The sequence below is a fragment of the Cetorhinus maximus genome, chromosome 15 (genome assembly GCF_964194155.1).
Source record: "Cetorhinus maximus chromosome 15, sCetMax3.hap1.1, whole genome shotgun sequence".
Taxonomy (NCBI): domain Eukaryota; kingdom Metazoa; phylum Chordata; class Chondrichthyes; order Lamniformes; family Cetorhinidae; genus Cetorhinus; species Cetorhinus maximus.
In genome coordinates, this window is record NC_135893.1 from 68,239,158 (window position 1) to 68,260,663 (window position 21,506).

General features: G+C 41.4%; 1 protein-coding gene across 1 annotated transcript in view; it reads right to left on the minus strand.

Moving 5' to 3' along the window:
- The window catches only part of card11 (caspase recruitment domain family, member 11), a 225,828-nt gene that overhangs the window by 71,071 nt on the left and 133,251 nt on the right, over positions 1-21,506 (minus strand). The window contains exons 6-8 of the mRNA XM_078558591.1: positions 13,616-13,768; positions 12,373-12,498; positions 7,042-7,239 (exon numbers count right to left, since the gene is read on the minus strand). Coding sequence (XP_078414717.1) covers positions 7,042-7,239; positions 12,373-12,498; positions 13,616-13,768 — 477 coding nt within the window. The remainder of the gene's footprint in view (positions 1-7,041; positions 7,240-12,372; positions 12,499-13,615; positions 13,769-21,506) is intronic.

Sequence of the window (21,506 nt, forward strand, 5' to 3'; positions counted from 1 at the left end):
GTGGGATTTTCTATTTGCATGGCAGATGAAAGGAAGCCAGCCAGAGGGTTGTCATGACAACTGGGAGGAGGGGTGGTGGTGGTTGGGGAAGAGATGCTGACAACGGTAAGTTTTCACAGAACCCTGCAAGCTTTTAGTAGGACTCAGTGTATCTAAGGTTGGGCAATACGCAGCACAGTACAGCAAGTTTACAAAACAGGCATTTTTCACACAGCATTTACCAAAATTGGTTGCTGTCTATTCATCTATTGACGTGCAGAAGTCACTGCGAGAGGTGGATTTTGAGTTTGTTGAATTTACCTGAAGATGCTAAGCAGAACATTGTCAAAAAAGATATCCAACTCCTTTAACCACCCATTAGGAGTAATTTTAAACTAATTCACTGAGCAGCAAACCCACTGGATCAGATAGAAGGCTGGTTTACACTCTGTCCAATATTACTCTCCATTGTACATGATCCCGTCAGTCTCCCAACGGGCAGGTAAAGTCATAATTGCCTTCAATGTATCGGTTACTTTACAGCCTCCAAATGTTCATTATAAATTGGGCTGGTTTGACTGTTTGCCTCTCATCTCTGACGCAGAGCAGACAACAACTTATTTTTGTGGATGTTAAATGAAAAATAACTATTTTGCAAAAGTTATATTGCAACTGTAGATAAATTTGTCTATTTAGGACAAATGATAACAGAAAATGGTAGATGCAATGCTGAAGTCAGAAGAAGGATAGAGATAGCCAGAATTTCGTGAAGACAAGGGATGTGTTAATAACAAGAAAACTCAAGTTTGCAACAAAGTAAAAAAACTCATAAGGTATGGCATTCTATCCGTGCTCCTGTATGTCTCAAAAAACTGGATAATAAGTAAAGATCTCTGGAAGAAAATAGAGATCTTTGAAATGTGAATGCTAAGGCGCTTGCTTAAAATTCCATATACAGACTATCAGACAACTGAAGAGGTGCTTGAAATTGCAAGAGCAAAAGAACTCTACAAAGTGACATCCAGAAATGAAAATGTCAGCATTTCGGCCATTTGATCAAAGCTGAAAAGCTACAGAGATCTCTTCCAGAGAGCAAAGTGGAGGGCAGCAGAAAGACCTAGGCATAGTTGGATGATCGACACCACAGAGCATTTGCAGACAAGCTACAGTGGATGTGTGAGGATGGCACAAGGCAGAAGAGCATGACATACCATGACAGCAGATCTCCTGGCAGGAGTAGCTACAAGCAGCAGCAGCAACAACATTTATGTACTATGCTATGAAATGCCCATCCATTGAAACTAGATGACAACCTGGCAATGTATTGAAACACCCAGTAAATATTCAGCCAGCTAGTTCCAGCAGTCCCCTTACGCATATGCTGACAGGTGGTTAAAGAAAGTGGGACAAGAGATTCCTCTTGTAAAGGATGGTGCTTCCCTACCGTTGCAATCTAGCACAAGGTTAATTTGATCAAGAGAGGCCTTTAGACCAATGGAACTTTTCATTAAGGCACCATGTCAAGGCTGAGTTGCTGACATCCCCTTGCCATCCCCAACGTCGACTGCAGCTGAATCCAAATAAATTGTAACCAGTTTACCGAAAATACTTATCTCTGAATTAGGGATTCTGAAATTTCTCAATATGACTCATTTGCACTGTACTGTGTACTGTGCTGTAAACTGACCAGTTATAGATTCTTATGATAAGCTGAAAGCCAGCTTACTGTGAGGTACAAACCCTTATCAACCACCTGTCCCACCCCTGAAAACCCCCTGCCCAACCCCCAAACCAGTTATGGACAAACTACACGAAGTATTCTTTTAGTTACTCAATTTGTCAAATCTTCTTTTTATAAGTATAAAAACTATGAAAAGAGCTTAACATATCCAACGCAATACAGTCCACTTGCTCGGCACCCCATCTGTGGCTTTAATGTCCACTCCCTCTACCAATGGTGCACTGTGGCTCCACTTGGCACTATCTAAGGGACAGAGCACAATGTTAACGCATCATAAACAGAGTGGGAGGTTGAGAATTTGGCAAGAGTGGATAAGTTGGAGAGTTGGTCAAACTGAAATTTAGACTTAAAACTTAGAATTTAATTTAGAGCTTTTAAAATTGCAAGGCAGTTAGTAGTCAAACAGCTGTAAGTGATTGCCAGAATAGAGGGCAATTATTGCGAGCCGGAAGCTGACTGAGCAGTGAGAACCTGCGTGCAATTTAGAAGGTGCATAGAAGTCGAAGGTGTTTACTGAAGCATGGATGCGTGCTAAAGAGTGGGAATTTGATGAGGAGGTGCTCGTTTTAGTTACATTATTTAGTTAAAAATATTCCAAGTGAACTAACTACATAATGCATGGTTAAATAGAGATGACAGAGCAGGGGGTCTGCAGCATGTAAGAGTTTGAAAAGAGCAGCATGATCCCAGGCAACCACATTTGCGCTAAGGGCTGGATTTTCCCTGCAGACTGCCGAATCCTTCTGGCAGGATGAAATGAGGATCAGAATTCTGCACTGAGGGGAAAACAGTCACTTCTTGTGATTTTCTCCAGGACGGCTAATTAATGGCCAAAGGGGAAGCTCACTGTCCAGTTAAGGACAGTGAGCCAGCTCTTGAAGCTGGAAGGCCAATCAGTGGCCTTCTAGCTTGAAAGGAGCAGCAGGGTGCAATGGAAGGCAAGTAAGAGAGAGGGAACTTCAAATGTAAACCCCTTGTTGAAGAAAGGAGGGACAGGGAAAAGCAGGAAATTATAGACCAGTTAGCCTGACATCAGTAGAAGGGAAATACTAGAATCTATTATTAATGACTGAATAACAGAGAACTTAGAATATCATAAATTGATAAGGTTGAATCAATGAGATTTTATGAAGCGGAAATCATATTTGACAAATCTGCTGCAACTTTTTGAGAGTATAACTAGCCAGGTAGATAAGGGGCAATCAGTGGATGTAGTGTATTTGGATTTTCAGAAGGCATTCAATAAAGTGCCATACAAGGTCTTGTTATACAGATTAGGATTTATGGAATTGAGGACCATATTAGCATGGATTGAGGATTGTTAATGGACCATAAGCAGAGCGCAGAAATGATTTTTGGGATGTCAGGGTGTGACTAGCAGAGTATCCAATAGTCACAAGGATCAGAGCTTGAGCCTCAGCTATTTACAATCTATAATCAATGACTTAGGTGAGGGGACCAAGTGTAATATCTTAAAAGTTTGCTGATGATAAAAAGCTAGGTGAGCTGTCAGGAGCTGCAAAGAGGCTATAAAGGGATTTAGATTGGCTAAGTGATTGGGCAAGAAGGTTGGCGATGGAGTATATTGCAGGGAAGTGCAACATCATCCACTTGAATAGGAAGAATGGGAAAGCAGAAAATGTTTTAAAAGCTGAGAAACTAGTAAATGTTGCAGAGGGATTAGGGAGTCTTTATACATGAATCATAGAAAGTTAACATGCAGGTTTAGCAAGCAATTAGAAAAGCAAAGGCTATGTTAACCTTTATTGCATGGGATCAGTATATAGGAGTAAGAAAGCCTTGCTGTAATTACACAGAACTTTGGTGAGACTACACCTGGAATACTATACACAGTTTTGGTCTCCTTACCTAAAGAAGAATATACTTGCAAAGGTTCACTAGATTGATTGTTAGGACGTGAGGGCAGTCCTATGAGGAAAGATTGAGTAGAAAGGGCCCATACTCTCAGGAATTTAGAAGAATGAGAAATTATCTAAATGAAACATATGAAGTTCTTAGAGGGCTTGACAGTGAGACTGGAGAGTCTAAGACATGGGAGTCACAGTTTCAGGATAAGGGTTAGCCGTTTAGGATAGAAATGAGGAGAAACTTCTTCACTTAGGGTGATGAAACTTTGGAATTCTCTACTCTAGAGGGCTGTGGGTGCTCAATCAATTAATATATTCAAGATGAGATCGATGCATTTTTGGGCACTAAAGGAATCAAGGGATACGGGGATAAGATGAGAAAGTGGAGTTCATTTCGTAGTTTAGCCACTATTGTAATGAACTGCGGAGAAGGCTGGATGGGCTTCATAGTCTACCCCTGTTCCTATCTTCTTATGCTCTTATCTACAGAATGCCCTGCAGCAACTTGCCAAAGTTTTATCAACAGCACCTCCCAAATCTGTGACCCCCATTGCCTGGAACGACAAGAACAGCAGTTGCATGAGAAAACTATCACCTCCAGGTTCTTTCCAAGTCACAGACTATCCAGAATTTAGAGATGTATCACCCACCATTCCTTTATTGCCACTGCATCAAAATCCTGGAACTCGTTATCTAACAGCATTGTGGAAGCACGTTCACCACCAGTCTGCTGTGGTTCAATAAGATATTCCCAGCGCTGCGATATGATGCACAATGTTTCCTGTGCTCAAATGCTTGTTAAATTGTAATTTAATAACTTGTAATCATAAAGCACATTCCATGGTGTCCCAAAGCACTTTATATCCAAAGAATCTGAATAGACATTGTTGTAGGAAGCACAGCTGCCAATTTACACACAGCAAGATCCTACAGACAACAATGAGATAAATGACTGGATAATTCTTTTTTAAGTGATGTTAGTTTGAGGATAAATATTGGTAGGAATCCTCCCCTGCTCGTTTTCAAAATGACATGGGATCTTCTACATCCAGCAGAGAGGGCAGATATGGCCTGGGTTTAGTGTCTCACCTGAACGACAGCGCTTCCAAAAATTTGCTTTGTACTTCACTAAAGAGTTAGAATATATATAATTTACTGAAGTTTCTGAACTGGGGCTTGTTACCACAACCTTCTGACTTCGAAGCAAGGGTGCTACCCACTGAGCCAAGGCTGACACGTAATTAAGAAATCCATTCTCTTCACTGAAGTGGATTAAACGTTTCATGATGGGACTAAATAGTTTTCCTAAAACAGTAATATACTTTCTACTGCTTTCCACTGGTTAAATATTGGAGGACTGCACTAAAGAGTTTTGTTATATGCAGAAAGTATGTGGCACTCCATAAATCCAAATATTTAGTTTATTCACAATTCTGGTAGTGGACGGATAAGAGAGCAAAATGATCCCGAGATGATATCACTCTCTAAGTTTGAGACTGACATTTTTTTTCATTTTACTTCAATCTCATACCATGTTCTTGCATTCTTGTGTCAATAAGTGTACATCGAACAAGTGCCCATCAGGAAGCATTTCTATGAATCATTCCGCTGGGATAATGTCTGAAAAGGCCAGTACAGTGGGGTATAGTGGGACCAGGGCTGAGTCATGTCTTGACAGCTCAGATCCAAGAATCAGTCCAATCTGACACTCAAACCTTCCCGGCTCGTATCTGGTTTTGTCAGGGCCAGTTGCAGAGATCATCCATTGTACCCCAGTGAAGCATTGTCTCATGGTGGATGACCAATGCACAGCAATGGAACATGCAATAACTGAAGGTAATACATAGAAATAATGATGGAAGGGCTTTTTTTTCCCCTCATTGTTTTCCTCTTAATTTGAAAGTGGTTGCTCATATTTCAGGGGTGCTGGAAGCATTGCCTAAGCTTTTTTAATATTCATTTTCAGGATGTGGGCTTTGCTGGCAGGACCAGAATTTTTATTGCCCATCCCTCCCTTAAAAAGGTGATCTGCTTTCTTGAGCCACTGCAGTCCGTGGTGAAGGTACTCCCAGGGTACTGTTAGGTAGGGAGTTACAGGATTTTGAGCCAGTGACAATGAATGGTGATATATGCCCAAGTTGGAATCGTGTGTGACTTGAAGGAGAACTTGGATCTGATACTGTTCCTATGCACCTCCTGCCCCATGCTTCTAGGTGGTGGAGGTGCTGCTGAAGAAGCCTTGCTGAAATGTATCTGCCGATAGTATATAATCCAGCCACGGTATACCAATGGTGGAGGAAGTGAATGTTTAAGGTGGTGCAAGGATGCCAATCAAGTGGGCTGCTTTGTCTTAGTTGGTGTTGATCTTGTGTGTTGATGGAACTGTTGCATCCGGGCCAGTGGAGAGTGATCCTGACTTGCCTTGTAAGTGGTAAAGAGGCTTTGAGGAGTCAGGAGCTGAGTCACTGAATGCAGAATATCTAGCCTCTGACCTGATCTAGTTGCCACCACATTTATGTGATTGTTCCAGTTCAGTTTCTGGTCAATAGCAGGTGGGGCCTTGTAGTGGAATTGAATGTAACCATTTCTCATATGTAAACCTGAGCAGTGAGGATCAGCAGAGTGGAATGTGGGGGTGCTGGAATCAGAGCTGAGCCTGACCCTGTACCAACTGAACATCCACATACACGCCCTTTTCAGTAAGGACCATGTGTTGGACAGTGATACGAAGCAGGAGCGCTTGCTGATTGCACAGGGACATTAAGTCATTCCGACTGCTGCATCAACTGAGGTCAATTGATGCTGCACAGAACATGAGACTGGAATCTTCTTGGTTCATTCCAGGAGTATGTGGAATGCTCTTCACTTGTCTAGATGAGTGCAGCTGTCAAACACTCAAGAAACTCAATACCATTCAGGACAAACAAGGACACTTGATCATTATCACATCCACCACCACAAACACCTACTCCCTCACCAATGCATCATGGATGTACTGTGCATCATCAACATGATGCAGTGCAGCAAATTGTCAAGGCTCCTTTGATTACATCTCCTAAATCCACAACCTCCACCAACTAGAAGGACAAGGGAATGCAGAAGCATGGGAACACCATCGCTTCCAAGTCTCCCTCCAAGTCACCCACCATCCTGATTTGGACATGTATCGCTGTTTCTTCTTTGTCACTGGTTCAAAATCCTGGAAACCCCTCCCTAACAGGGCTGTGGGTGTACCTGCACTACACAGACTACAACAGTTCAAAAAGGCAGCTCACCACCACCTTCCCAAGAACAACTATGGATGAGCAAGAAATGGTTGCCTTGCCAGCAACATGCATAAGAATTCCCATGCCATTGGGTACATTGAATCATTGAGTTATTAAGCAGGGTGGAGGGGTGAGGGGAAGAATGAATGGGAAAAAACTCTAAGAAAATGTCAGTCAAAACGCTCACCTGGTCTGCCGACAGGGTGTCCTTGGACATACGCCGGAGTTTTGATTCCAAAGCTACGATTTTTCCTTCTTTCCTGACAATCTGAATTTGGAGCTCATCATTCTTCTCCTCCAGTTCCCGGATTTGTTTGCGATATTTATCTTTGTCAATCAGGCATTGCGAGAACTGTGTCTGGGCTTCATCTCGGGATCTGAATGCCTGGAAGGAGTGCAATGATTAGAATGTGTGAAATATACACACACGCGCACACTGCATGCCACAATGCATTTACTGGCTTTTGAAGCTAATAAGAGCTTTCAGGCAAAGTAATAAAAGGCTCTTTATGAAAGAGCTGTGATACGTGAAAAAGAATGTAGGTTTAATCTGTTAGAAATTATTATCTTCAAACCTGCAGCGCATGTGTGAATGAGGAAGGTTACAGTACAATGAAGAGTAAAAGTAATATTCTAAAGTACCTTGGCTATAAAAAGATAGCCATTAGATTTTAATAAAGTTTAATAGATTTTCAGGTCTCACAAGACTTCTTTTATTACATTTTTTCTCTCCTCTACACTTTCCTTCTTCTTTCAATTAACAGGTACCCTCAGCTCTTTTTTGTCATACCCAAGTGGCCATTCTTCGTTGGGATGGACAGCAGGCAATTCAACCAAAGCAGCCATCACAGCTGCACCCAGTCTGTTCCTGTTCTTGCTTCAGTCGAGTGGGCTTGTGACTAATTTCTCCCTACCTATGAATGGTGACTCAAAAGGCAATGTCCCCATTTCGGTTAAGCGGAATCAACTTAGCAAGCAGTTGGTTTGAACCTAGGATTATATAATTTAATGTCACGCTCGGACAATTGGAGCTTTTGAGACGGAGATTAATAGATTATTATTAGTTAAGAGAATCAAGGAGTATGGAGCTAAGGCAGGTGAGTGCAGTTTTGCTACAGAGCAGTTCTAAATTAATTGATTGACAGAGAAGGTTCAAGGGGCTGAATGGCCTACTCCTGATAGTTTCCTTTGCTATACAGTGCATTTCCCACATGCATATTATTAGTGCTCTCCCATTCTTTCGAAAGGCAAAGAGCTTTGTGAATTCTGTCAGTAGAAAGTACTCATTTATTTGAATTGTCATTGGGAAAAATTATGCCTCCAACCTTTTGGGTGTTCACTTCATATTGATTACATGTTAGCTCGTGCTGAAGTTCACCATTGCTCCTAAAGGTGATCCGGAACCTGCTCCATTAACTTCTCTGGCGTTTTGCCTTCAGTCAGCATTAACTTCTGCTAACTCGGTGGCCTCGGGTCGGTAACCAAACTTGTCTGAAGCAGCAATCTAAGTAAATCAGTGCAGCTACTCGGGAAGGCATTCAGGCTACAGATATAAGTTATGTCATTGAAGCATTTCGTCAGGCTAGAAAAGACTCATAACGATAGATCCCTTTAGGGGTGAAATTACTCTTAGTGCAATTAAGCAAATTCCAGCTGTCAGACGAGTTTGCTTGAGTACCTTCATTTAATTAAACCACATTGATCCAGGTCTCTCCTGCTGTTGCACCACAAATTTCCAACATTACTATACTTCAGAAGTACTTCGTTGGTTGTGAAGCATTTTGGGAGATCCTGAGACCATGAAAGGCACTGTGGAAATGCAAGTTCTTCCTTTTCTTTTTTAAAGAGAAGTAATGAACATGATTGAAAGCCAGCAGAGGAAGAGTGAGCTAGAGCACCAAGATTGATGCAGCGGAGAAAGATTAAAGGCTGACTTTCATTATTCACACAAAGAGCAGACAATTACAATTGGATTGGTGAGGTCTTATGTAGGCAAGGGGTGGGGGCAGTGGGAATTCAACTTTGGTGGAGGAAGGGAAATGGGCAGTAGTGGACTGGGCCCACCAATTACACACACCGCCTGATTTTCCTTTCTGTAATTCCGCTACGCTGGCTTTGCATCCCATCAAATTTCAATAAGATTCCCAAAGTTCTTTACATTAAGTGAGCTACATATAAGGCCGTAAAGCTATGCAATATAATTCAGTTGTTCAACGCATTTTCATGTTTTTACAGAATTAGGCCACTTTTAACAGAAGACACAGGGTTCAAACAGATAGAGGAACTCAGCAAACCAATCCTTTCATCGCTTTAAAGACATGGAGAGGCACCATGGAAATGCAAGTTTTTTCTTTTATCTTTTAAAGGGAAGTAATGAACAGGAACATGCCTTGAAGGTCATTGACTTGGGGTGCTGTAAACTGCATGAGTAGCAGATAAAATGGGAGAGAAGGATGTGCTTCTGGCTTGTAAAATTATAATTGCAAGCCTTCTCTGTAAAATCTTTTGTATAGGTATAAAGCCGTGAATGGGTAATGTAATCCAATTGGTTGTAAAGCACTTTGGGACATCCTGAGGCAGTGAAATTAGTTTTTCACACTTGTATTTTTACACTTGATATTCCACTCAAATTTAGAATCGCTGGCCGCTCCTGTAAGCAGACCATAGGTCCCTCATGAACTGGATTGTGCCTTTTAAATGCCAGTTTCCAGGAAAACCATCACAAAATCTGAAATTCAAACAGAAAGAGAGCACGATACACGATACTATAGTCCAATTTACTAAACTGTTGTTTCCTACATTGTAATAGCGACTATACTTCAGAAAGTACTTCAGGAGCTGCAAAGCAATTTGAGACATCCGGTGGTCATGAAAAACACTATTTACATGCAAATCTTTCTTTCCTTTTGCTTCACATGCCACCATGTGATTCTCCTTGAATTTGGGAGGTTTCTGATGTGACTCATTTGGTAGTACTTTTGCCTCTGAGTTAAAAGATTGTAGGCTCATTATCCCACTCCAAGAATTTGAGCATAAATTATAGGCTGATATTTCAACAAAGTACTGAGGAAGTGCAGCACTGTTAGAGGTGCCAACTTTCAGATGAGACGGTAAGCAGAGGCCTCATCTCAAATAGATGTAAAGATCGCTGACATTATTTTGAAGAAGAGCTGAGGAGTCTCCCTGACCAATATTTCACATCACTAAAAGAGATTATCTGGTCATTATCACATTGTTATTTGTGGGCGCTTGCTGCATGCAAATTGACTGCCACATTTCCTACATTACAATAGGGACTACACTTCAAAAGTCTACATTTCATTGGCTGTGAAGCACTTTGGGACATCCTGAAGTTGTGAAAATTGCTTTGTTAATGCAAGTCTTTATCGACAATGTATCATTTAGACCAGGCTTGTCCAACACATGGCCCACAGGCCACTATCGAGCACACCATGCCTCTCTATCAAGCCCGCGGATCAGGTGGTCAAAATGCCAATAAGTGAAGTCGAAGATTCTGCGAGGTGCTGCTTCTCCAATTACAGACTGTTTCTCTCCAGCATTTGCTGTTGTTAGGCTCACTAGTGAGTCTATCAGCAGCAAATGTGGGAGAGAAACAGTCTCTGATTGGAGGAGCAGCTTCCTTCAGCCTGAGGCCTGAACACGGGCATGATGGCAATGGGGAGTCTGCTGGGGAGGGAGGGATGTTTTCAGGATAGGGGGAAGAGATAGAGTGACTGCCAAGTGGGGAGAGAGTGGCTGCTGGTGGGAGGAGAGAGAGTGGCTGCTGGTGGGGGAAGAGAGAGTGGCTGTTGGTGGGGGGAGAGAGAGAGTAGCTGCTGGTGGGGGAGAGACAGAATGGCTGCTGGTGGGGGAGAGACAGAGAGAGAGTGTGTGTGAGAGAGGGGGAGAGAGAGAGACAGTGTGTTTGTGTGTGTGTGAGCGAGAGTGTGTGAGTGTGAGCGAGAGTGTGTGAGTGTGAGCGAGAGTGTGTGAGTGTGAGAGACAGTGTGTGTGTGTGAGAGACAGTGTGTGACTGTGAGAGACAGTGTGTGAGTGTGAAAGAGAGTGTGCGAGTGTGAAAGAGAGTGTGCGAGTGTGAAAGAGAGTGTGCGAGTGTGAAAGAGAGTGTGCGAGTGTGAAAGAGAGTGTGACAAACAATGGCCTGAATTTCACCTTTAGCGGGCTTGCCCGATCAGCGGGCACGGGAGTGGTCAGTAAACGGATCGCTGACTGTGAACGGTCCCTGGCTGCGATTTCATGCTGGCTGGCCAATTAATAGCCAGCCAGCGTGAAACGCGCTCTGAATTGCTCAGCGCTACCGGGGTGGAGGCAAGAAGAGGGCAGGCGATGACGTTTCCGTGGGCGCAGGTGAGCGCTGAGACAAAGTTCCCTGAAGGCAGACAGCTGCCTCGGGGAGCTGGAGACCTGAAAAAGCTAAAATAAAATCACCTGAAAATATACCTGATAAAAATGCTGTCCACAGAAATGTATTTTTATTTTATTTCATCATGGAAATTTCATCCCGCCCTTGGATGAGGTTTGATGAAAAATGCAAAGTCCGCCTGGCCGATTCACCCGTCCGCCAACCATAAGGTTGGATGGGCAACAAAAAATCGGAGTCAATTGAGCCATTAATGGGCTTAATTGCCCTCTTAATTGTCAGTGGGTGCGCTTCCAACTTTTGCGCGTGCCCGAGTGAAATATCGCGCGAGTGCACAATGAGGTCGGGACGCTCGCCGACGTCTTCTTGCATGATTTTATGCCCAATCAGGTCAAGCACGTGCCCACCTGCGGAATGTAAAATTCTGCCCAGCATGTGTGAGTGTGAGACAGTGTGTGTGTGTGAGAGAGTGTGAGACAGTGTGTGTGTATATGTGTGTGTGAAAGAGAGACAGTGTGTGTTTGGGGGTGTGAGTGTGTGTCACAGATTGTGTGTGTGTGTGTGTGTGTGACTGTGTGTGTGTGCGCGTGTGTAAGTGTGCGTGTGACTGTGTGTATGTGTTTGGCTCACCCCAAGTCTCAGGGTTCGCACTCACACCCACTCACACAGTGAGGGTGAATGAGTGAGCAGCTGAGACTGGGAGTGAGCCAGACACACACAATCTGATCCTTTCGCACATTACTCCCTGATTGAGAAAAAAATTGAAATGCGGCCCCTGCCCCACACGAAAAGGTTGGACAAGCCTGATTTAGATCAAAGCTCAGGCTGCAATAGAAGAGTCACTTTATTTCACAAGGGAAACATAAATGAACAGCATTCAGTTGAAAGCAGTATATATTATATTCTAACAACTTCACCATTTTCCTTGATATATCAAAACAATAAAAAGGCTTTCCTGTATATCTCTCAAGATACATTAAACCTTGAAAATGGATGTTCACTTTTATACCTTTGCAACCAATGGATTACTTGCAATCAAAGTCAGGTAAACAATTTATATTGAAGGAAAAGGTCCAGTCCATGCTCAGTGTGTTTCATGTCCTATTAAAAGAAAATGAATTGAACTGTTATCCAGACCTGATCTCGTTCTTTTTCCACTTCCTCCAGCTGAAACATGATAGTGTTCATCCGATGCTTGTACATTTCGCAGTCTTTAACCAGTGTTGAACATTTCAGCTCCAAATCCTCTTTCTCCTCCAGATACTGAAACAATTCACAAATCACGACCAGTGACAACTCGGCTTTAAGCAGTAAAGACATTTAGATTTCAGATTTATAACTTGCTACACCTATTATTTGACGTTATGACGTGTTGACATGATAATTGTTGAAGTGTGGTCAGAGATGATAATTAACATAATCGAGTGAATTTCAATAATTGAGGAGAAAAAAGATTCATGAAGAAACAAATGCTTTGACTGAAACAATGCACGGTTGCTTCGTAGGATTGTTGGGATTAACAGAATAGCTCTCTTAATTGCAGCAACATACAATGTTATATTAGCCACTGAATGCAGTTTCCATGAGGTTTAGGCACTGCGGGCACTATCTGTGCATATAAAAACTGAACTTGTAGCTGATCTGCACACACACAGGGGACAGTTTTATCATAGTCAGTCTTACAATAACATTTTACAATTAATGTATTGTGAGAGCTGTTGTCTCCGCACTCCTGTACTGCAGTGAGACTTTGGACTGCGTATCAATGACACATAAGAGCGCTGGAGAAATTCCACCGTCCTCTGGATTTAATGGGAGGACCATCGAATAAACGCAAGTGTCCTTCTCGAAATCAGCTCCACAAGCATTCAGGAAAAACTCATGCGAAAATCAACTTTGATGAATAGGACATTGTGTCCAGATGGCCAAAAACCTTCTCCCCTGCCAGTTCCTGCTTTCCCAACTTCCAAATGCCCAATCACGGAATGACAAAGAAAAAATTTCAAAGACAACCTGAAGCTCTTCTGGAAGCATGGCGGCATTATTAATGACTGGGAGGAGCTTGCTACTAATCATTCAAAATGGCGACAATTTGTCTATCACCAGCATCACGTTTTGAATTACAATGTCTTAAAGATGAGGCAGAGCAGTAGCAGCGAAGGAAAGAAAAGGAAGAAAATCTTGCACTGTGGATCCCATTACCACATGGGACGTCCGGCCTCACGTGCCCAAAGATCTGTGGGTTGAGAATCAGCCTGTTTAATCACACAAAGACCCATGGCAGAAACTCACGACCTCGAGTAGATGTCATCCTTGGATTGAGAGGCAGCCGATGATTGTGTCAGTGCTTTACTGTCCAAATCTCTCCTGGAAGCCTTACCTTATCCCTGAGCTCCTCTGCTTGTCTGTTTTCCTCCTGTAAGTTGAAAATCTTGTTGACGAGGTCTTGCCTGTCTTCCAGAGCCTCCTGCCGATCGTGCTCTAAGATGTCAAGGATTGCCTTTTCAGAGTCAGGTAAACTCCGTTTCCCAGCCTACATCAGGAAGAGATACAATTAACACAATTACTTTTGGAATGGATGAGGTATTAATTCAAAGAAATAAGAACAGCAGGAGAGAAAACGTGAAATGTATCTTTTAGTCAAATCCTTGCATGCTAACTGCGAGCACTTCCAGGTGCTTTCTATACTCAAGTCGAGCAGTTAAACTTTGACCAATGTACAAGTTGAGATTTGTTTATGTGCTATTGATTCATTTGACTGTTCTATGCTTCTTCAATTATGTAATTTTCATGCAACAAATGAACATGGACATTTCGAAAACAATTCCCTTCGGAACTTATCAATCTATTTGATTTTGCCGACGTTAGCGACCCAATGTTCCTAGTCACATGTTCACAGTTTCCCCAGGTCTATGTCATAGAAAACAAACTGGGAAAGGGGATAATCGTAAACTTTTTGCTGGTGGTGTAAAGTGGACGATGTCAAATCAATATAGACTTCTCCCAATTTTCCTGTCTATCAACTTCCAAAAATCAGCAGAGGGGTATAACGGGTGGTTGATACAACGTCGCCCACTTTATAAAACAGACCAAAGTTACAAATACCCCAAAAGTTGATTATTCCCATACAGGATGGAGGGAAATTAAGCTCACTGTCACTCACAACACAATACTGAAAACTGTCACAGCACAATGAATCATTTCAATTTTCTTATTTAGTTCTGACCTAGTCCAGTAGCTATGCCATGAGAATCATGCAAGCAGGCACTCTTCTTTATTGCTTTCATACTGCTATTGTCTTGCCAGTGACAGATAGTTGGCATTATCCCCAGTAATGCTCCAAGTATTAAATTAATCCTTGTTGCGAATTAGTAGTAGTATTGTGCTAACAGTAGTCTGCTCAGTTATTATAACCATTACTGGCCTTAAGATGATCATAATAGATCAACTGTAGAAAAAGATAGAAATGAGACCCTCTAGGCCAGTATAAGACAACACAATGCATCCTGTGACAGTTTATATTGTTATTTTCGTGCAGAGTAGTGAAGCTGCATTGCAAATCCTTGTATGGTTTCAATGCCGTGATCATATGATATGGTTCATGTGACAGTCATAAACTGCTCAAGGTTTGCACTCATGGTTGACGATATTGCCTGAACCATGCAGTGATGTTATTTGTCTTCTAACTACTCCCGGGTATTCATTATTCGTCATGTAGCTCACTCCTTGATGGTCATGGCCTGTTATTGATCTCAGGTTATCCATTATTCTATTAAATATTTTTGAGAGACAGAATGATACATTGTGCAAGTAAAGCTCTGTTGGTCTTGGGGCTTCAGTGGAAATTGATGACAAAACATGTTCTCAAATATTTCACATTAACATTCTAAAATATGTAGTTACCAGATTATCATGGTTTGCGCAGGCAAATAGTTCCATATAAATGAATGTAAGTCCACAAATAATTAACAAAATATCCAAAAACATCACCTTGAAAATCCAAACCTCAGAGTTTGACAGGTTTTCAAGCTTTTACATAAAAGCCCATTGTTTTTCAGTAGGCTTATCGTGCATGCGTCACCATATTTTACATTGAGTAAGAGATTAGAATATTGATTAGAACACTGGGTTTTCATCCACTCAGAATATTTTATTCTAGCAGTGTTATGCTCAACGTCCAGTATCAGCTGTGGCTCAGTGGTAGGACACATGTCTCTCATTCAGGAATTATGGATTCAAGGTTATCTGGTTATTATTACATTGCTATTTGTGGGAGTTTTCTGCTTGAAAATTGGCTGCTACATTTCCTACATTACAACAGTAACTACCCTTCAAAAGTACTTCATTGGTGATAAAGTGTTTTGAGGTTGTGAAAGGCACTATAGAAATGCAAGCCTTTTTTATTGCAATTATTAGTAGTGATGCAACATCTGGATGCTGATCTCTCTTTGTGAATGCTGCTTTTCACAGTGCTTGCTTTTTACTATGTTTGTCAAAATTCAGCACTCAGGCTAACAAAATGTATTTTGAATCATGCATAGTTAAAGCAGTGGGTGTTCCACTGTTGTCAATTAATCCTCAATGTCCTGAAGGAAGATATCTGTACACGGTCAGTTCGTCTAACTGACCCCTTGTGATGTTGCCTTACGTTGGTTAGTAGGAGACTAGTTATGGTTTTAATTGAACTCCCTCTGATGTAATGTCATGAAATTCCAGTCCAGTGACTTCACGAATTGGGAACGCTGTTCATGATGTCACTGGAGCAGAACTTCATGTTGACACATGGGGGAAGTCTATGGACAAAGAACAAAATCAAAAGTTGCACATGTATTAAAGAGATACCTCAGAAATAAAGAAACGGTTCTCAATATTTTCAAGGTTTCCTCAATGATGATTACAGAATGTGCTAGATTCATTTTATAGATGGGTTTGCTTCAGATGATGCATGGCTAACGAATAAATATTATTAGTAATTTGGCTTGGTGTTTACTTATATAAGTAGACTTATCACTAAATTCTCTTCAATTAAAAAGCAGAATTCAACAGATGTGATCTCACTAGATATGACAACAGTATAACAAAGTAATTTTACAATTCTGTTTTATCATCCCAAACTATAATTGATCTTTCTCTGCTGCGTGCTTTATCTCCAGAATGTGACAAAACCTGTTTTGAACACTCCTCTGATTGATTTGGGGAATTATGAATGGTAAAGCACAGATAGTAGAGGTGGATAGTTTCTAAGCAAGCACAGACACAGGAAATCCTTAATCCACATCTGTCTTGTTAATTACTGTCAATAGATTTTTCATGCACTAGTCCAGAGGTTTCCCATACTGGGGTGAGGGTGTGACCCCCTGGAGAGGTGGGCAGTAGGAATGGTGACAAAGTCATCAGACTAGGGAGGCAGCATGGGATAAGTTGAAGGCAGCAAAGTCCACCTTCTCCACCTCCTCCAGCAAGAGCTCCCCCGTGAGCTGTCTCTTCTTGATGCTGACAGCTGCCTGCTGCCCCACCAGGTCCATCTTAGCACAGGATTTGGCTCCACTCAAAGAGAAACAACTTAAGCAGCACAGAAAATTCTGCTTAAGATATTGTAGGTAATAATTCACGTGCTGTATTTATATTGCGCCTTCAAGTAATAAGGAGGTCAGTGGCTTTAATTTTAATCTTTCTAGTTTTCAGTTTATTTCCACAGAGAGCTTGCTGAAAGATAATATTTAGGTTTTGTGTCAGTTATTTAGCATGGCAAACTGGGTTTCAGGTGATACTCTCAAAGGCACTCAAAACCATAACAGTTGGACAATAGTTACAGGTCTACACAAAGGGCTGCAGTATTTTTTTCTAAATGATAAATAACTTTTCTGAAATTACTTGCCAGTAAACGGCTATGTGGTTGAATAGCCTTAATGGTCTGATACTTTTTGAACACTGGAAGGTTACACTGGTGTTTAAATAACCCAATCATAAAGTCCAGGCTGTCATTTCATTGATTGGAGTACATTTAAACATTTCATCAGAAGTAATTACAATCATCATGAACATCTTTGCTCTGCTCTGTCCTATCCTTTATAGAATGTTTAACAAATAATCTTAAATGCTAATATCAAACATGTTAACTGCTTGATTTTGAAAAAAGGTCCTGATGGTAAGATTTTTTTTGATCCAGTTGTGAGTAAGACTTCACAAGAAGATACAAGTGTGGTCTATATCTGCAATGCCCCAGTAATAAACCATAAGTTCATGGAGATCTGAAATGATAAAACAAGCCCATTATTCCTGTAGCTGATTTTAATGTTCTGTATACAAAATTAAAATCAGAACATTAAAATGTTGATGAGAAACTACTGGATGGGTGATCATTGAAGTAGATGAGTTCAGGGAAGAAACAGCAAAAAGGAAAGTGTAATAACTTAGCTACTATGGTTCTGCTGGGCTATCTGGCTGAGATGTTCAACAGTCTCAATGAACGGAATCTTTCTTTCAATGATTGTAACCTAGTCAGAGACAGGAACGCTACCAACTGAGTTAGAGAACCATAGGTCAGAGGTTGGGAGAGGTTACCGTGGTCATTTTGGGTTCGACATTAAGGGAAGTTGAAACAAGGACAAGGATTTTGAATTCAACACACTGGAAGACAGGGAGCCAGTCAAAGTCAGACAGTGAGGGTTAAAGGAACAAGTAGGACAGGAGGCACAAGGCAAAGTGCTAGTCTGGTTGGAATTTGTATGGAATGGACTTCAGGAGGCTGGCGAGGAGAAATTGAAGAAATTGAGTCGTGAGGTAACAAGAGCACGGATAAAGCACTTTAATATTAATAGCACATCAGCAGATAGTGTAGTCTAATGGTTATTGCTACTAAACTAGCAACCTAGGAATAATAAATACAAATTTTGCAGAAGTTCATTGTGAAATTGAATTGAATAGATCTGCTAATTTGTGGGCTGGTGAATTGTATTACAAAGCTAACTTGTAACCATTTAGCTTTAGAGAAAGGAGTCAGATGAGGTTCACTAGATTGATTCCAGAGATGCAGGGCTTGTCTTATGAGGAGAGATTGAGCAGTTTAGGCCAAAACTCGCTAGAGCTTAGAAGGATGAGAGGAGATATAATTGAGGTATATAAGATGCTAAAGGGGATAGACAAAGTAGACATGGAGCGGATGTTTCCCCTTGTGGGACATTCTAGAACAAGAGGCCATAGTTTTAGGCTAAGGGGTGGTAGATTTAAACCAGAGATGAGGAGGAATTACTTTTCTCAAAGGGTCGTGAATCTGTGGAGTTCACTACCTGAGAGTGCAGTGGATGTTGGGATACTGAATAAATTTAAGGAGGAGATAGACAGGTTTTTAATTAGTAACGGGTTGAAAAGTTACAGGGAGAGGGCAGGAAATTGAAGTTGAGGCTGAAATGAGATCAGCCATGGTCGTATTGAATGGTGGGGCAGGCTCGAGGGGCTAAATTTTCTACTCCTGCTCCTAGTTCTTATGTTCTTATATTCCGATGCATCTACCCAGCCTGATATCCACTTTCAGCCTACCAGTTCTTAATGCCTGCTAAGCCACCGTGAAACAATCTCTAGGAAGTATCACCATTGCCCTTTTTGGGTCAACTAGGGAAAGTGTGCCTTGTCAGTTCTGCCAATCTCTCAGGAATTGAAAACAGTGGTACTTCTGCCACAAAATCAAATTTAGTATGAAAAAGACCATCATAGGGTTCTCATTCAATTGGTTCTCTGAAAGGGGTTCTCTGAAAGGCGTTGCCAGCACAGGTGTGCACTAAGTGCTATTTTCTTGGAGTCAGTATAAGGATGTCTTAAAATCACCAATCTAAGTATGCAAAAAACAACTTGTATTTATATAGTGCTCATCATTTGCAAGAAGATGCCTCAGAGCAGTTAATAATAGTAGACAAGATTTATATTGTTTTGATAGCAAATCTTTGATATTGATATTGATTCTGATTTATGTCAACCAACTACACATTCATTGTTAATGAGATGCCTGACTGATGTAATCATTCAATATTAGTGTGCTGATTGGCTGGTGTGGGTCATTTAATGCTAATGAATTGTGTTGATGGGCATGAATAGTCAAGTGTTGACTGGGTTGCATCATTAATGATGCAAGTGCTATGAATCATTCACTTAGGTGCTTGACTAGTTTGGATAATCCATTACTGTGGTGCTTGAATGATGTAAATCATTCAGTGCTTGGTGAAGTGTTTGATGTTGGGGGGGGCGGGGTGTCATTCATAGTTAGTGAGATGTTTGACTAGTGAGCCGAGCATCATTTTATATTAGTGTTGCACAAGGTTAGATCATTTAATGTTTGGTTTAGATGATCATTCAATGTTGAGTAAATTGTTTGGTTTAAATAACTCATTAATGAGGTACTTCCTGGCAGGAGCCATCCAATATTAGTGAGGTAATTAGTTAAGTGGTTTAATTAGTATTGGGTGTTTAATTATGCATGATGTGAAAATGTTAAAAGAATTAACTCTTCACAAAATATGGGATACAAATGAGTATCCTAAACTAAATTAGAAAATAAATAAGTGACTCCATTATGTCTAGATACAATGAGAGAACTTCCTAAAACTATCATTCCTGCTGATTATACGCTTCCAAAGTAGTTTTGATGTTATGTACATGATAATGTTGGTTGATGCTACACAGCTTTATTATCGATTGAGAGATCTGAGCCCATTAAAAAGTTGTGGATTCAAGTCTCACTCTAGGGACTGGAGTACAATATCCAGGTTGACACTCCCCAATGCAGTACTGAGTTGTTGCAGTACTAATGGAGTGTTGCATTGACAGAAGAGCTGTCTTTCAGATGAGACATTAAACCAAGGCCCCATCTAACCTTTCAGGTGCATGTCAAAGATCCTATGGCAGTATTTGATGAAGAGTAGGAGAGTTTTGTCAGATTTCCGGCCAATATTTATTCCTCAACCAATATTTCTAAAACAGGTGATTTGGTCATTTATCTTATTGTGTTTGTGGGAGCTTGCTATCCACAAATAATCTGCCCCTTTTCCTACATTACAACAGTATCTATACTTCAAAAATACTTAATTGGATTAATTGCTTTCGGATGTCCTGAGGTTGTGAAAAGCGATGTAAAAGTGATGCAAGTCTTTATTTTTTAAGGAACAACAGATGGGTTTATAAGTAGATTTAAGGACATTATTTTGGCCTGATCATGATTTGAGAGATTGGTGGAACCCCACCAGGGTGATTGATGAAAGGCCGCCCCCACCCCCGCATCAACATACAACTAGTTCTGGTTTCCCCATAATGTTTATCTTCTTTACACCTACCCTATTTCGTCGTCTTAAATACCTCTATCAGGTCACCAAGGCTCAGGGAGAGGTGGGTGCACAAGGTGCAAAACCAGGACCCATGCCTTAGGAGGGCCTGGGGCACTGGGCTCAACTCGCAGCTTTTGCTTTACCAGCAGCACTGCCCCTCTGCGGAGGCAGAAAATGGCCATATCCACAGGCCTCACTGAATGCATAACCCAACTCTGACACCCAGCCATTGTCCCCAATTCGATGGAGCTCCTGGACATGCATCCCAATTGGCTGCCTCCAGGGAGATCTACCCTACAGACGCACCAGTGCCAGTGCACAGCCTTCTCCTGGGCCTTGGCCAGTTGCCCTGCTGTGTGCAGAGCTCACAAGCAGCTCAGGCAAAGAAGATGCAGCACTGGAATTGCCTTAGGCCAACACTACGATGATGAAGATGTAGTGGGGACATGAGAGTTGCATGGCCTCCACCTCAATCTGCATGGGTATAGGTCAGTCATGAATAGTGTCCCTCCCACCCACCCCACCACAAAACCTGATTTTAGCCCAATTTGTTGGAGGAACAAAATTGAAAAGAATCAACCAGTTTGAAACTGCTGAAAGGGAGAAAAATCAACTTGAATTTCCAAATAGTGTAGATTAATCAGGCTCCAATGATGGGAAGAAATTGAAAGAATTGCTTCAGCATTTAAAAGTTATGCACAAAGATTTAGCTTAGTTCTTAAAATTGAAGTTTTTTATTCTATTGTATTATATTATTATAAGGCTGTAAAATGCTGAAAGTTGACGTGTGTGAGTAGTATTGACAAAGTACTGGAGAAAGTGGGAAAGGAGATGCCTTGAGACTGGGAAACAAGAAAAAAACTTAAGCAAAAAACTTATCAGGTTCCTGTACAAACCACAGGAGAGGGTAAGAAAGATAAACCTCATTCTTCTCAAAGCTTGTTGTTCAATGTTGCT